The sequence below is a fragment of the Bubalus bubalis genome, chromosome 10, assembly GCF_019923935.1.
Source record: "Bubalus bubalis isolate 160015118507 breed Murrah chromosome 10, NDDB_SH_1, whole genome shotgun sequence".
Taxonomy (NCBI): domain Eukaryota; kingdom Metazoa; phylum Chordata; class Mammalia; order Artiodactyla; family Bovidae; genus Bubalus; species Bubalus bubalis.
Window position 1 is genome coordinate 80,596,816 of NC_059166.1, and position 14,713 is coordinate 80,611,528.

At 36.2% G+C, this 14,713-nt stretch overlaps 1 protein-coding gene across 10 annotated transcripts in view; it reads left to right on the plus strand.

Moving 5' to 3' along the window:
• Positions 1-14,713, plus strand: part of SNAP91 (synaptosome associated protein 91) — a 239,691-nt gene that overhangs the window by 80,901 nt on the left and 144,077 nt on the right. For 7 of the 10 annotated variants that reach the window (XM_044924466.2, XM_044924468.2, XM_044924467.2 and 4 more), the window contains exons 10-11: positions 4,802-4,872; positions 10,397-10,424. In XM_044924466.2, the coding sequence (XP_044780401.2) occupies positions 4,802-4,872; positions 10,397-10,424 (99 nt within the window). Of the gene's footprint in view, positions 1-4,801; positions 4,873-6,948; positions 6,955-10,396; positions 10,425-14,713 lie in introns of all 10 variants that reach the window. The other 3 variants (XM_025294813.3, XM_025294809.3, XM_025294814.3) reach the window with 1 other exon arrangement.

The following is a 14,713-nucleotide window of genomic DNA, read 5'->3' on the forward strand; positions in this document are numbered from 1 at the left end:
TAATGTTAGCCTTAAATTTTTGTTAAAAATCAGAGAAACCCAAAGTAATGATCTCTGTATTTACACTATTAAAATATCAATTAAATACCAAGGATTCTTTAGAAATAAAACTCAAAAAACAATTCAGAACATGAGGACATTGTGTTTTTTGATTTAAAAGTTGGGCAATAGCAAACTTCCCTGACAGTCCAGTGGTTAAGACTTCACACTACCAATGCGGGGGGCGTGGGTTCGATCCCAGGTTGGGGAACTTAGATCCCATATGCTGTGTGGTACAGCCAAAACATAAAGTTAAAAACAATAATAATTGAGAGATAACACCTTCTATTAGAGTATCTTATAGTCTATTATGGAAGCATTTTATACTTCTAATAGCATAAAGTATTTTTGCTACTATGAGAGGAGAGTGTTCTTTAATCAGTTACATACCTAAATAAGATATTGGTATCATCTTGGTTATGGTTAAAGATTAAGTGTGCATAAAATACTATTAAAAATATCTTTATTAGATAAAGATTTATGAATTTTGTATCACTATAATAAAAAGCAAAAAAATCAGTGTGCTTTCATTTAAAATTATTTAATTACAATAAACATTTTCATGGCAGTTTTTAAAACTAACCTAGATAAATTATATGTTAACCCCCCAAAAAAAGGTGGATATTTAACTCAAAGATTAGCTTTTAGAAATGTTGAATCATCTTTATTTCAACTACATAGACTGTTCTCGCCATGGAACAGAAGTAAAACTAGATATATTGTTTAATAGGCTGGCAGGTAAGAAGAAAATAGGTCCTCAATTGTCTCACTTAGTTTGGGCAGAGTCTGAAGGGAGACAAAGAAAGGTTTAGAAGAATATTTAAATACCTTTTTGTTTGTAAAATTAGAAAATTATTAAAAGAAGATTTATAAACTTGGGTTTAATTTTAATGATATGTAATATTCATTATAATTTAGGTAATCTCTCAAGTCTAGAGACATAATATTTTATTTAATGATGTCTGTATTGTCATAATCTGAGGAACAGAGCCCCACCCTCATCCTTAAAGAAGATAAATCTTGCTCTGGATCTGGTATTAATAGAAAGCTATTCTGATGCCGAGATTCATTAGACACTGGTAGCGCTCTCTCCTCTGCTTTTGTTATGACCTTAAGAGTCACATAAACTTCAATATTAGCATTTATTTTAAAATTACCTCATTAAAAAAAATCCTCTACTTCATTTCTCCAATAGATATTTAAATCTCAATTCAAAAGTATTGTGTGCTTCTGAAATTTCTTAACAAGTAACCTAATTGTGGTTTTTGTTGGGATCATGAGCAGCAAAACTAAACACACTCCTAATTTTTATTTAGAGGTCTCCATAGGTTTTATTGGAGGCTCATCATTGGATGGGGGCATTAGGCCCATTGTCACAATATGGTCTGATCCAAGCTGAAAGGTGAGCTATTCTAGGGTTAGTCCTTCAGATAGGGGTAGACCAAGACTAATCTGGAAGTGGGTCAGAAATGCCAACCTGTGTGAAGTCTAAGATCTCTGAGATTAGATTCTGCTCTCTGCTAGCCTTCTCTGTGGCAGCCATGACTACTGAATCTAGCCATGGCAATGGACAAAAATACCCACCAAGGAAGAGGATTAAAGAGGAGATGGGGAGCAGAAGGGCTCCCTATCGACTGGCAGCAGGAAAAGGCTGTTCCTAACTGAGAAAGGATTAGAATTCCTTTTGCAGCAAGATGACACAGAGGAATTGAATGGATATCTTTTAACTTAGAAAATGCACAATAAATACCAGTGTGGCATCTGTAGCCCTTCTTTTTTTTTTTTTAATTTAAATTTATTTATTTTAATTGGAGGTTAATTACTTTACAATATTGTATTGGTTTTGCCATACATCAACATGAATCTGCCACGGTGTACATCTGTAGCCCTTCTTAAGTTGTGCATATAATATCATCATAACAGCATTTTAAATGCTTTATAAATATTGAAGAAAAATATTTTTAAATACTCAAAAGTTCAGTATTGGATAAGACGTGAATGTGATTTTAGAACTGAAATATTTCCTCCTCAGCCCTTTCCAATGGTTTCTTAGAGCTAATGATCAAAAATTAGAATGCTCTTTTTGTTGCTTTTTTTTTTCATTTGGTTTTAATGATGCTTTAGAATCTAAAGCATCTGAGTTGTAGATGGATGGTTCCTTTCAAAATCAGCTATGAATTTTTTTCCAAGAAAAGGATTTTCAAAATATTATTTCCTATTTGGTGTGTGTGCATGCATGTTCCAACTTTAATATATCTCCATTTATGAAAAACATCTTAGGTTTTGATATCAGGAATTCTGGTTGATCTGAAAACTACTGGTAAAGAAAAGTCTCCTTTTAAAGACTGTACCACTGAATCAGTAACCGTGATATATCACTGTTATTTATTCGCTTTCACAAGCTGCCTTTTATTCTTTGGGTTGATGTTTTCATCTGATTGGTCTATTGACTTCAGCATTATTTAAAATAAGCCACTAAGGGTACTGCTAATTATTCTGAAGTTCCTTTTACAACAGCAGAGGCATTCTCAAAATGTTGCCCCTTTGGAAATTGGAGACAGTTTTCATTTTTGTCTGCTGCATGGCAGGATGTGCTCAGTGCCATAGATGGACTTGAGAAGGCCAGCATGCCTACACTCATGAATTTTATTATCAAAGTAGTTTCTTTCCCTCTGAAAATATTTGTGTTTATTTCTGTTAGATTTAAAATGTGCTAATAAGAGATATAAATGATAAAGCATCTTTGAATCTCTAAGGTAAAGTGCCGCAAACTTAATTTTATGTGCAGTGCCTTGCAGAGTGACACCTCAGAGGCAGTTTTGCCATCTGTGTGTGTCTCAACTATTGTGATTTTTTAACTGCTACTTTGTTTTTAATTTTTTTCTTAAATTATTAAGAAATTAAAAAAATGAAACTGCAAACTATCATCCTAGTTTATTACATTTTGTTTTAGATAGTTAAGAAATTATTTATATAGGAAAAAATAACTACTTCTTTTGTTATCAATTTGTTGTCAATTTAATGTAGTGTTGTCTATTTTGTAACTATAAATAGCATTTTTTAAACAGATTTAGCACAGAATCACATTTCTTTTATATTGCATTTAATATTCAGAGGACCTAAATCTTTTAAAGTTCTTTGCCCAGGCCTCCTAGATTCCATTATTATGACAATTATAATGATTATAATTATGACAATATGGCAGTTTTGAAGTTATCAAGTGTGGATTCATCTAAAAATTGTGAAGCCATTTCTGTCTTCTTCTTTTCAAGGTTACAATACACATTCTGTTTATTAAATGATCACATCTTAGTAGTTTATAGTTTTGCTGTAGAGCAAAATTTTCTTTATCTCTTGAAAATTCATTTTTTAAAGCTTAGAAGTATACCCTTAGTTTTAGTTTACTGTAATTTGCTAGGTCCACTTTTACCTGAGCTGTATTTAAAAATTCTAATTTTATAGTTTTCAAAATTTATTATATCCCCTGATAATCATTTATTCTATAGACATTAACTTTTTATATAATGCTCATAGAGCTAGCTATCTCTTTGTACCCTACCTTCAGCACTTTGGTCAATTTAATATTTTTATTCACTTACTAATTTGTAAATTTATGTTTGGCTCACTTAGTAATTTACACTTAAAATAATCATGTAATTACACATATAATAGTCATTATTGTTAAAACAGCTTATGAGTGTGTTAGTAAAATGAAAATGAATATTAAATATCTGAACTTTCAGAATTAAAATATTTCAGTAAGAATTTTATTTTCATTTGTCATTATAGGTACAATGTAAAATGTACAGTTGTATAAATTGTCTTGAATTCTGTGAGCTATTTCAGCATTTAGCATAGTTACTTTAAAATGCTTCAAAATTAATTTTATATTAATTAAAAAACAGTTATCAAAATTAATTTATAAATGTTATGATAGTCTTTGAATGCCTGTGCTGCTGTCAAGGTCTTATTTGAGTTAAGATTTTTCAAGAAAGGTGAAATTAGATTTCTAATACTTGAAGAATAGATGGGGTAGAATATTTATATGAACCTGTTATTTCTCTTTTTAATATACAGTAAAATGCCATCACTTTATATTGCCTAAAAATTATGAAAACAAACATTCAGGTACTTCTTACTAAAAGTAGAAAATATGTATTAAATTTGTCAAAATGCAATAGTCTTATTAAAACATTAATATTTGCTAAAGTCCCTATATTATGTATATAAATAGCTCAACAATAAGAAATCTTAATTGTGGTCAACTATTAAAATTATATTTCCCCCCACAACTTTCACTCTCCCTTTTTTAATAAAGTAATGACTTTCAGTCAAGTGTGGATAAATGAGATTTTACTGTATTTTCATATTTCTGTACATTTGTATTTGGGCACTTATATTTTTGATTTGCATGTAAATATCTTTACTTTTTCACTGTGTTCTTACGGAAGTACATTGTGAATTTAATTGTTTACTACATTTAAATAATATCTTTTAAAAAAGTCTATCCAATGTAATTTATACACTGAAACCACACTGTAACACTATTTGTTATGCAGTGAAGTTATGTATATGTAAGATGGGCGTGTTTGAGATTGTATGAAATTTAAATACTTAAGTACCAAAAGCACCTGGAATGAAATTATCTCCCATATGTATTGGGGTACACAGACCTCCACTATACAAAGTTACAGTGATGTTCCAGTGTGTTTATTTTGAAAGAAAGCAGTGCAGACATTTATTTTGTACTTTCTTATTGTAGGCTCCCAGCAGTCTTATGGAGACCCTTGAACAGCATCTGAATACATTAGAAGGAAAGAAACCTGGAAACAAGTACGCATTAGTTGTATATTCTGAATAAGACAGAAAAATACTAGAGTTGTTCTTTATGCAATGAGATTTATCATAGTACTGCTTTCATGGTATGCTTTATTATAATTCTCAGTTCCCTCAAAATTCCCCACCCTTCCCATTAACTTATGATAGCGTGACCCCATTTATAGGTGATCTGTGGGCTAATGCAGCAGATTAGTAGGTTTTACCTGTGTTGGCTGAACTTGCTGACTTATTTATTTGCCCTCAGAAGGGATTCACAGTCCTCAGAAAAAGAGTTGCTTCTGTCTAAAAGTTGAGGCTGTCAATAGGCACAACTAAGAATGACCCCAATTTCCCAAGCAGCCTTTGAACACTGTTATGTTACCAGCCCCACTATGGAAAAAGCAAAGCCCTCAGGCATCACTTTCTGCACTCTAGACTCTCCCCACATGGACCCTTCGGCGTGACATTCTGCTGACACTTGACTCAGAGATCTTTCTCTAGACAGAGTAGCAATCGAGCAGCAAGAAGTGCACTTTTAGTATTTTCCACCTTTGTGTTTGGACACTTAGATTTATATACATTTTTCCTGATCACATGCCCAAAATGTCCAGGTTCCATTTTTGTTCTCTCTAGCCCGGGTCATACTTGTCTGTTCACAAGACCTGATCCTTTTCAGTTTTAGCGCCTTGCTAAGACTGTAATTCTGCTAATCTTGGATGCCTGCCTCTCCTTGTCTCTGTGTGCGGGCATCTTATACATCCCAGGAGGGCCAGCTCAGGAAGCCTTCCTTAATCATGCACTGCACTGTGTTATGACTTCCCTTCTCCTCTTCCCCCCACCCTCATATGTGGTTTAAATGGATTTTCTGTTTCCTAAGGTCAGAGACTATTTTGTACTTCATTATCTTCATCTAAAAACTTAATGTAGCTCTCTCTACAGGGCCAGTTTGAAATCTGTTTTTGTTGGTGTTCCCAGCTATATGTTGATTCTATTTAGACTGACAGCAGAAATTGGCAGAGACAACCCATGAACTGCTCATTGCAGGGCTGTCGGCTAACCATGGATTTTACCTGTGATACAGCTATTAAAATGCATCTCCTTTCTGCTTGTTTCTCTCTGGGCATTCTCTTAGAATCGAGATTGTTGTGTCTCAAAGTCACTTTTTTGCTTATTGTTTCATTAGCTAAGGTTTGTCATCTATTATAAGTTGGTATAAAAATTATTGCATGTCTTAAATTTTCGATAATAAACAATGACGTGGGACTGTCTCAGGCAGTGATGGCAGAGCTGTTTGGAGTGACGAATGACAGGACCTCTCAAGGGCTCTGTCAGGATAGTACTATTGTCCCAGATCTGTCCCCACTTCACTGTTGGCCAAGGATGATCGTACTTTTGCGGGTAGATTGACGTCAACTAAAAAGGCATGAGAGTAGAAAGTCACAAAAGAAGGTGGCCACTTCCAGTAATTGCAGCCCCTTCCCCCACACCATATTAGGGTGTCTAGGAAGCCAGATGAGTTACCTAGGATTTAAACCAAAGGACACAGGAAGCCTGGGCAGTCCCTGCTCCTCTGGCCGGTGGATCCATTTAGATGAGGAAATATGCACATCCCGGAGTGAGAGCCTCTCCCTGGGCAATGCAGGATGTGCATGGGTGCAAGGCGGATAAGCTGGCTTATCTGCCGTCTTTCCCCCTCATGTCCTCATACCCTGCACAGGTCTACCCTTTTCCCTGCTTAAATCTGCCAGGGCAACATTCATGTGAAAAGCCATCTTCCAGAGTGAATTTCATCAGGCTAACTTCAGATCTCAAGCTGCCCCCTTGTGGCTGCTACAAACTATTTTTGGGCTATTTAACTATGGACATTTAGAGTAGTAAAATAAAAACTTAATGGTCTTTTGTTTTGAATTACTTTTGAGCATAATTTTCCTCTCTCCTTTAAAATCATTTAATGCTTGTCAGATTTCTTTTCCGAATTGGCTAAGACCACCCCTGAACTTGTCTTTGCTTATTCCCTATTTTTAAAATAAATGAACTATAGTAGTTAACTGTTTATTTCTTTGTATGTTTGTGCTTACCTGGGAACTTAAGTGAAGGGTGAGTACTGTATTGGGTGAATTTTTTGCATTTGGTTATTACTAAAAATGCAAAAAACACTCTTAAGATTCCACATTTGGTATTTAGAACATTTAAAACTGATTTCTGTCCATTTTACATATTTGTGTTTTTTCCATTATACTTTTGAAATTTGTCTCTCAAGGTGACTGGCATAAATGGTTTTACTTTATTTGGTGTTAAATCAAGACTAACAAACTCTCTTAGGTGGCTGTACAGATATTCCTCTGAGATTTTAGAAATCAAAGACTTCTTCACTTGTTTAGTAAACAAAAGATTTCCCTGTGGCTCATGGCAGAACTGCCAAAAGACAATGTTACAGAGAAAATTAATTAAAGAGGTTTTCTTTGTCTTCTAGGAGCAGTATAAAATTATTCTAAGTAGATACTTAAAAATAAGCATTTTCAAATGTCTGCTTAAAAATATGTAGGCCTTTTAGTGCCTTATATCCACTGTATCCACTGACAACTCATTTTTGAAATTTTCTGCAATACTGTGTGATACGCATTTGTACATTATCTGTTTCTGTAATTCCATAGAACAAAAGAGAGAACTTGATTTTCTTTTATATGTGGATTTACTAGCTGTTGAGGGTGCAAGAAACCTCAAGTTTAGTGTAATTAAAATTATTTGGAAGAGTCAGGTTTTTCTCATATGCATTTTGTCTATCTTTCTGGCTAGCATTTATGACCAAAACTGTGTAAGGATTAGTGTTATGAATAAGAAATAAAATTTCTTCTTTTGATAGCTTACCATTAACACACTGATAGCAAACCTTGGCATTTTCTGTGTTCGTCATAAAAACCCATGGTTTGTTTGTAATGTTTTACAAGATTTAGGGTACATTACTATAGGTCATTCATTCTTGTCTTAAATTACATTCATGCCTTATTTTTCCCCAATGTGATTCACTGTGTACTAAATTTCTCTAGCTGAATTGAAATAAGTACTGAAATAAGTACCAGGCTTTAAATAATGTCGTATTTTATATCTAAAGATTATAGCATTTTCTTTTATAAAGGGCTAACAGCCAGTGGTAGGGTAGGGAATCCGGTAAGGAACAGGTTAAAAGAAGCAGTCCGTGTATTACGTAAGAGAGGAACAAATGTGCTAGGCTTCCCTGTGTTTTTCATCAGGACAGGCTGGAATGTGAAACGTGCACAGACAGACTTGGACCGGAGCCTGAAGTCCACCATGAAAGAATGATGAGGCTTGGGCAAGTTATTTACCTCTTTGAGCCTCAGAGCCCTCAGACTTTAATCAGTGATAAATGACGCTTCTTAAAGCAGTGGCCCCAGTGGGAACACCTCTGATTCTCCCTTTTTGAGGAAATCATGACGAAACCTGAATCTGGTCCATGGAAACAGAGATCGTACATCCTGACGGTTTAGTTTCATAACAAAATAACTGTTAAGATGTTTGGCTAATTTATTCTGCAGTGTATTTATCTGATATAAAACAATGAGATAGATTCGCTTCCTTCCAAAAATTTGGCATCTAGTGGCGAAGACAGGCAAATAAGATACAGTGCAATAAGTGGAATGATTGGAGGAGACAGACAGTAGATTTTTGCTTAATCCACAGGGTAACTACAAGTGTCATTTAGTAATAGCATTCATGCAAGAGCTTGGCAAACTGATTCTTGTGCCAGTGATGATATTCTGTACTTAGGTTTGAGCATGATATTCTTTAACAGTAGGTAGAGAAATTCTGTCATTTTTACTATATCTTTATTTTGCTAGAGCATAGCATATGTCAGAAACTTTTATATATTAGTTTGGGCCTATAGTTCAAAAAGTTCTTGTTCCTCCTCAGTTCTCTTTTCTGCATTAATATTTCTCATTGTGTCAGTATCACTAAGAATTGATTCATGAAAAGCTCTTGAGAGAGAAACAAATTAATTTCAATTAACTCATTCTTAGAAAGTGACCATATCAGGTGGCTTCTATGTTTCTGTTTTGGCTTTGCAGGGTTAAGACTATTACTTTCTTGAATTTTTATTTAGACCTAACTCCTTTCCTTTTCCACATATTTAAAGAGAAGAAATGGTGGGAGTGGAGAAATTATTAACCAAAAACTCATTAGGGAATTTTCCACCTTAGTACTAGATTTGTAGTTTCCTAAGTTTCTGAGATACAGAGAATACTGTGATTTATTTATTTATTCCATTTATTTCAGTAGACCCTTAATGAGCAACATAGATTAACATATATCCTTTTCTCCATAGGGTATGTTACACTGAAGATACCAGCCAAACTAAACATAACCTAATCAAGCATTACCTGTAGGCTTCTATCTTCATTATATCACAGAGATCTCTGTGAGAGATCTCTTTATTTCATGTTCATTTTCAGTAAAAACTAAACAGGAAATGGCAGGCATGTGTTTGCAGATGAAATTGAACATAAGAGATATTAAAATGCATCTAAGATTGTTAAATTTCTTTTGCTATATCCAGTAAAACAAAAAATTCATGGTACTGTACCAAACTCCAGTTACTAAATTTCTGCTAATTTTATTTTACTCCTGCCACGTGTGCTATTATCTCTGTAAATAAATAGAAAACTATCCTCTAAGACCCTGATGATAGTCTTCTTATTGAAATCTTTTTTTTTCCTTCATTATGTTTCCTTACTAATTTATTTTCTGCCAATTCAGGGTAGTAAAATCTAAGCTGTTTAGGCAGTTGTTTCTGAAGCATTTTGCTGGAAATGGTATACAATAATCAGTGCCACCAGTAATCTAACTGAAAACAGAAATGTATTTCATCCTGATTTTCCCTCATGCCTTTAGAAACAAGCATTGAGCTTACCATTCTTTTCAAGCTCTCAAGTTTTCACAGGATAACAAGAACATTTCTCATAGATAGTTTTCATTACAGCCATGAAAAAAAAAAAGACAAGCCCTGGGACATGAAAGTTGAGACACATATCAGATGTGTGTAGGGATTTCTTTTTATTCTAGTGTTCCTTTTATGTATCACAATTTGATTAAATGAATCACAATGTACTTTAACCTTCATGGGTTTTCTACCTTTTAAAAATATTAAACCAGATAGTTTTGAGAAAAATCTATAAAGCATTATTTTTTCCAGGTCTTCTTGGGCAAATTTTTTAAAATTGCAAGTTGAGCAGTTTATTTTTGATGGACATAGGCAATACAGATCAACTCCAGTAGTTATCTGAGTTGCTAGAGATACAAAAAAAAGATTTTTAATTTAAGAATTTTTAGCACTAGAAATTAAGTGGATGGAAAACATTAGAAGCAGATGTCAGATAAAAATTGTTTTTAGAAAATAGTTTTTGCATTACTAAAAAAAAGTCTGTATATAAACAAGTTAATGCTTGACCAAGCATCAGACTTAAATGCTTCTACAAATGTATTCAGGTTTATTTAGCGTTTATTCTTTTTGGTTTCCTTTTAGATCTGGTGCTCCCTCTCCATTAAGTAAGGTAAGTTTGTCTTGTGTTTTGTTTTGACCTTTTTAACAACTTTCGATTGTAGAGTTCAGTGGCAGTAGGTACATTCACATTGTTGGACAGCCATTGCTATTATCCATTTGGAGAACATTTTCTTCCCAAGCTAAAACCCATTACCCTATAAACACTTCCTCATCATTCCCCACCCTCATCCCCTACACCCCCAGCTCCTGGCAAGACACCGTTCTACTTTTCGTTGCTATAATTTTGACAACTCTAGGTGCCTCTAATAAGTTGAACCTCTCAGTACGTGTTCTTTTGTGACTGGCTTATCTTACTTAGCACAGTATCTTCCACGTTCATCCATGTTGTATTGGGTTGGCCAAAAAGTTCGTTTGGGTTTTCCCTTAAGATCTTAGCATGTGTCAGAAATTTGCTTTCTTTTGAAGTCTGAATACTATTCTATTCTATGTATAGACCACATATCCATCCATCCCTCCATAGATGATTGCTTAGATCACTTCTACCTTTTGGTTATTGTAAATAATGCTGCCGTGAACATGGTATAAAAATATCTGTTCAGGTCCCTGTTTGCAGTTCTTTAGAGTCTGCACCCAGAAGTGAAATTGCTGAATCATATGATAATTTTGGAGGAGGGCACGGCAACCCACTCCAGTATTCTTGCCTGGAGAATCCCATAGACGGTGGAGCCTTGTGGGCTATAGTCCATGGGGTCACAAAAAGTCGGGCTGACTGAGTGACTAACACCTTCACTTTCATGGTAATTTTATTTTTAGTTTTTTGAGGAAAGATAAGGTAATTTTTTTTTTTATTTCCTCTTACATTAGTTTCTCAGTCCAATATCATATAGCAGTGTCTACTTAGCCCTCTATCTGGACTAAAATTTTTTTTAAGTAGGAGAAATTTTCATACATTTATATTACAACTGAGAACAAATATATCGGTGTAACATCTTACTAGTTTCAAAGGACTTTGAAGAACTCTGAACCATAGCCTGGTGAGATAAATAAGGCACATGATGTTCTGCCTGCCTTGATGGTGCATGGGTGTTAAGTCGCTTCAGTTGTGTCCGACTCTCTACAATATTATGGACTATAGCCCACCAGGCTTCTCTGTCCATGGGATTCTCCAGGCAAGACTACTGGAGTGGGTCACCATGCCCTTCTTCAGGGGATTTTCCCGACCCAGGAATTGAACCTGAGTCTCTTAACGTCTATCTGCACTGATACGTGGGTTCTTTACCACTAGCACCACCTGGGATGGTAAAGAAACCAATTGTCATTGGGTATCCTTCCAAACATTTCTTTTAGACAGTCTATTGTAATAACTGTCAAAACTCCAACTCCCTTTCTCCTTTAGCGTCTTGTAAGGACAAGATTAGGGTTGTCAGTGACAAGAGTGATTTAGTTCTATAGGTCGGTAGTTTAGATTTGCCATTGTATTTTTCAGGCAAAAATGTGATAAATGTGCTCTTTCCTCTTTGCCGAATTTCTGTCATGTAACTAATGTTATTACAGACAAGAAAGATGGCATTATGACTGCACAGGGTACCCCAGACAGCCTGTACTCTGTCAGTACATGGCCATCTGCCTAAGAGTTCCTCAGGGAGCGCCATCAGTCAAACAAACAACTGAAGCTCCCTGGTGATCACGCTACACAGCTGGATTTAAAATCATGTCTGTGAAAGAATTCTGCCACAGGACTGCTGAGTAGAGTGAGGTAAAATTCTGGAATCCTTTAGGATGGTCTGTTTTGGCATTTTGGCCAAATCAAATTTTGACTGTTTTCTTTTTGTAATAACAGGATTATTTTGGTTCTGTGTTCCTCCCTTCCTCATCTCTTCAGAGCTTATTATTACAAGGCAGTTTTTAATAAGCCTTGGAGACCTTCATTTCTGCATTTCTGTTGGTAGATTCATTGCTGTCAGTACATTCTCCTTGGTATTTCCTAAACTTCACTTTCTAAGCTTATTTACATGTGTCGGTTAAAACAAAAACCACAAATTTATTTCAGAGTTGTCAGTATCCACAGGGGACAGCATGCAAATTCGTTTTTGTCCGTTGTTTCTATTCCCTTGTAACTCTTTCACATTCCATTTGGAAATTTTGAATTTTTGGTGAAGAACAAAGCTTGAGTTGACCCTTTCTGAGCAACAGTATTCATACTGCTCTTGGGTTTATCTTCTATCTTTTCTGGAAGTGCTGAGTGCTTGGCACTTGTATATCTTTGGATTTTGAATTATTAGCTATATTCTTAGTGCCTGTGCCCATACTCAGTCACTCAGTTGTTTCTGACTCTTTGCAACCCTATGGACAGTGCCAGGCTTCCCTGTCCACAGATTATCCTGCCAAGAATACTGGAGTGGGTTGCCATGTCCTCCTCCAGGGGATCTTCCTGACCCAGGGATTGAGCCTGCGTCTCTTATGTCTCCTGTGTTGGCAGGTAGATTCTTTACTGAGCCACCTGGGAAGCCCAAATAAGAATACTGGATCAAGTTGCAATTTTCTCCTCCAGGGGATCTTCCTGATCCAGGGACCAAACCTGTCTCCTGTGGCCTCCTGCATTTGTATGCCAGTTCTTTACCACTGAGTCACCTGGGAAGCATATTCTTAGGCAAATAGCTATATGTTGTTCAGTTGCTAAGTGGTGTCCCACTCTTTGCGACGCCATGGACTGCAGCATGCCAGGCTTCCCTGTCCTTCACTGTCTCCCAGAGTTTGCTCAAACTTATGTCCATTGAGTTGGTGATGCCATCCAACCATTTCGTCCTCTGTTCTCCCCTTTTCCTCCTTACCTCAATCTTTCTCCTCATCTGGGTCTTTCCCAATGAGTCAGTTCTTCGCATCAGGTGGCCAAAGTATTGAAACTTCAGCTTCAGCATCAGTCCTCCCTATGAATATACAGGATTGATTTCCTTTATGAATGACTGGTTTGATCTCCTTGCTGTCCAAGGGACTCTCAAGAGTCTTCTCCAACACCACAGTTTGAAAGCATCAATTCTTTGGCACACAGCCTTCTTTATGGTCCAGCTCTTAACATCTGTACATGATTCCTGGAAAAACCATAGCTTTGACTATATGGACCTATTAAATAGATTCTATTTAAGTCTGGAAACTCCTATACATATCTCCTCATTCCTTTTTCTTAATTTACTCTTTTTCAAATTTCCCCTACGTTTGGTCTGCTTGAAATTCGGTGTCCTGTTATAGCAGTGGCTGATGGCCCTTACTTGATCTTGGTCTTTGTGCATTTTGCTTGCTGTTATGTCTCATTTCCACTTACAGAACTGAGTATCAGTGGACTGTTTTGAGATGATCCATTCATCTTTCTCTCGTGAATACAGGCAAATTAAATATACCAAGTAAAAGAAAATAGAATTAGGATAGTTGCTATACAGTTCAGTTCAGTTCAGTTGCTCAGTCGTGTCCAACTCTTTGCGACCGCATGAATCACAGCACGCCAGGCCTCCCTGTCCATCACCAACTCCCGGAGTTCACCCAAACTCATGTCCATCGAGTCAGTGATGCCATCCAGCCATCTCATCCTCTGTCATCCCCTATTCCTTTTGCCTCCAGTCCCTCCCAGCATCAGGGTCTTTTCCAATGAGTCAACTCTTCGCATGAGGTGGCCAAAGTATTGGAGTTTCAGCTTCAGCATCAGTCCTTCCAATGAACACCCAAGACTAATCTCCTTTAGGATGGACTGGTTGGATCTCCTTGCAGTCCAAGGGACTCGCAAGAGTCTTCTCCAACACCACAGTTCAGAAGCGTCAATTCTTCGGTGCTCAGCTTTCTTCACAGTCCAACTCTCACATCCATACATGACCACTGGAAAAACCATAGCCTTGACTAGATAGACCTTTGTTGGCAAAGTAATGTCTCTGCTTTTGAATATGCTATCTAGGTTGGTCATAACTTTCCTTCCAAGGAGTAAGCGTCTTTTAATTTCATGGCTGCAGTCACCATCTGCAGTGATTTTGGAGCCCCGAAAAATAAAATCTGACACTGTTTCCACTGTTTCCCCATCTGTTTCCCATGAAGCGATGGGACTAGATGCCATGATCTTCGTTTTCTGAATGTTGAGCTTTAAGCCAACTTTTTCACTCTCCTCTTTCACTTTCATCAAGAGGCTCTTTAGTTCCTCTTCACTTTCTGCCATAAGGGTGGTGTCATCTGCATATCTGAGGTTATTGATATTTCTCCCGGCAATCTTGATTCCAGCTTGTGCTTCTTCCAGCCCAGCATTTCTCATGATGTACTCTGCATATAAGTTAAATAAGCAGGGTGACAATATACAGCCTT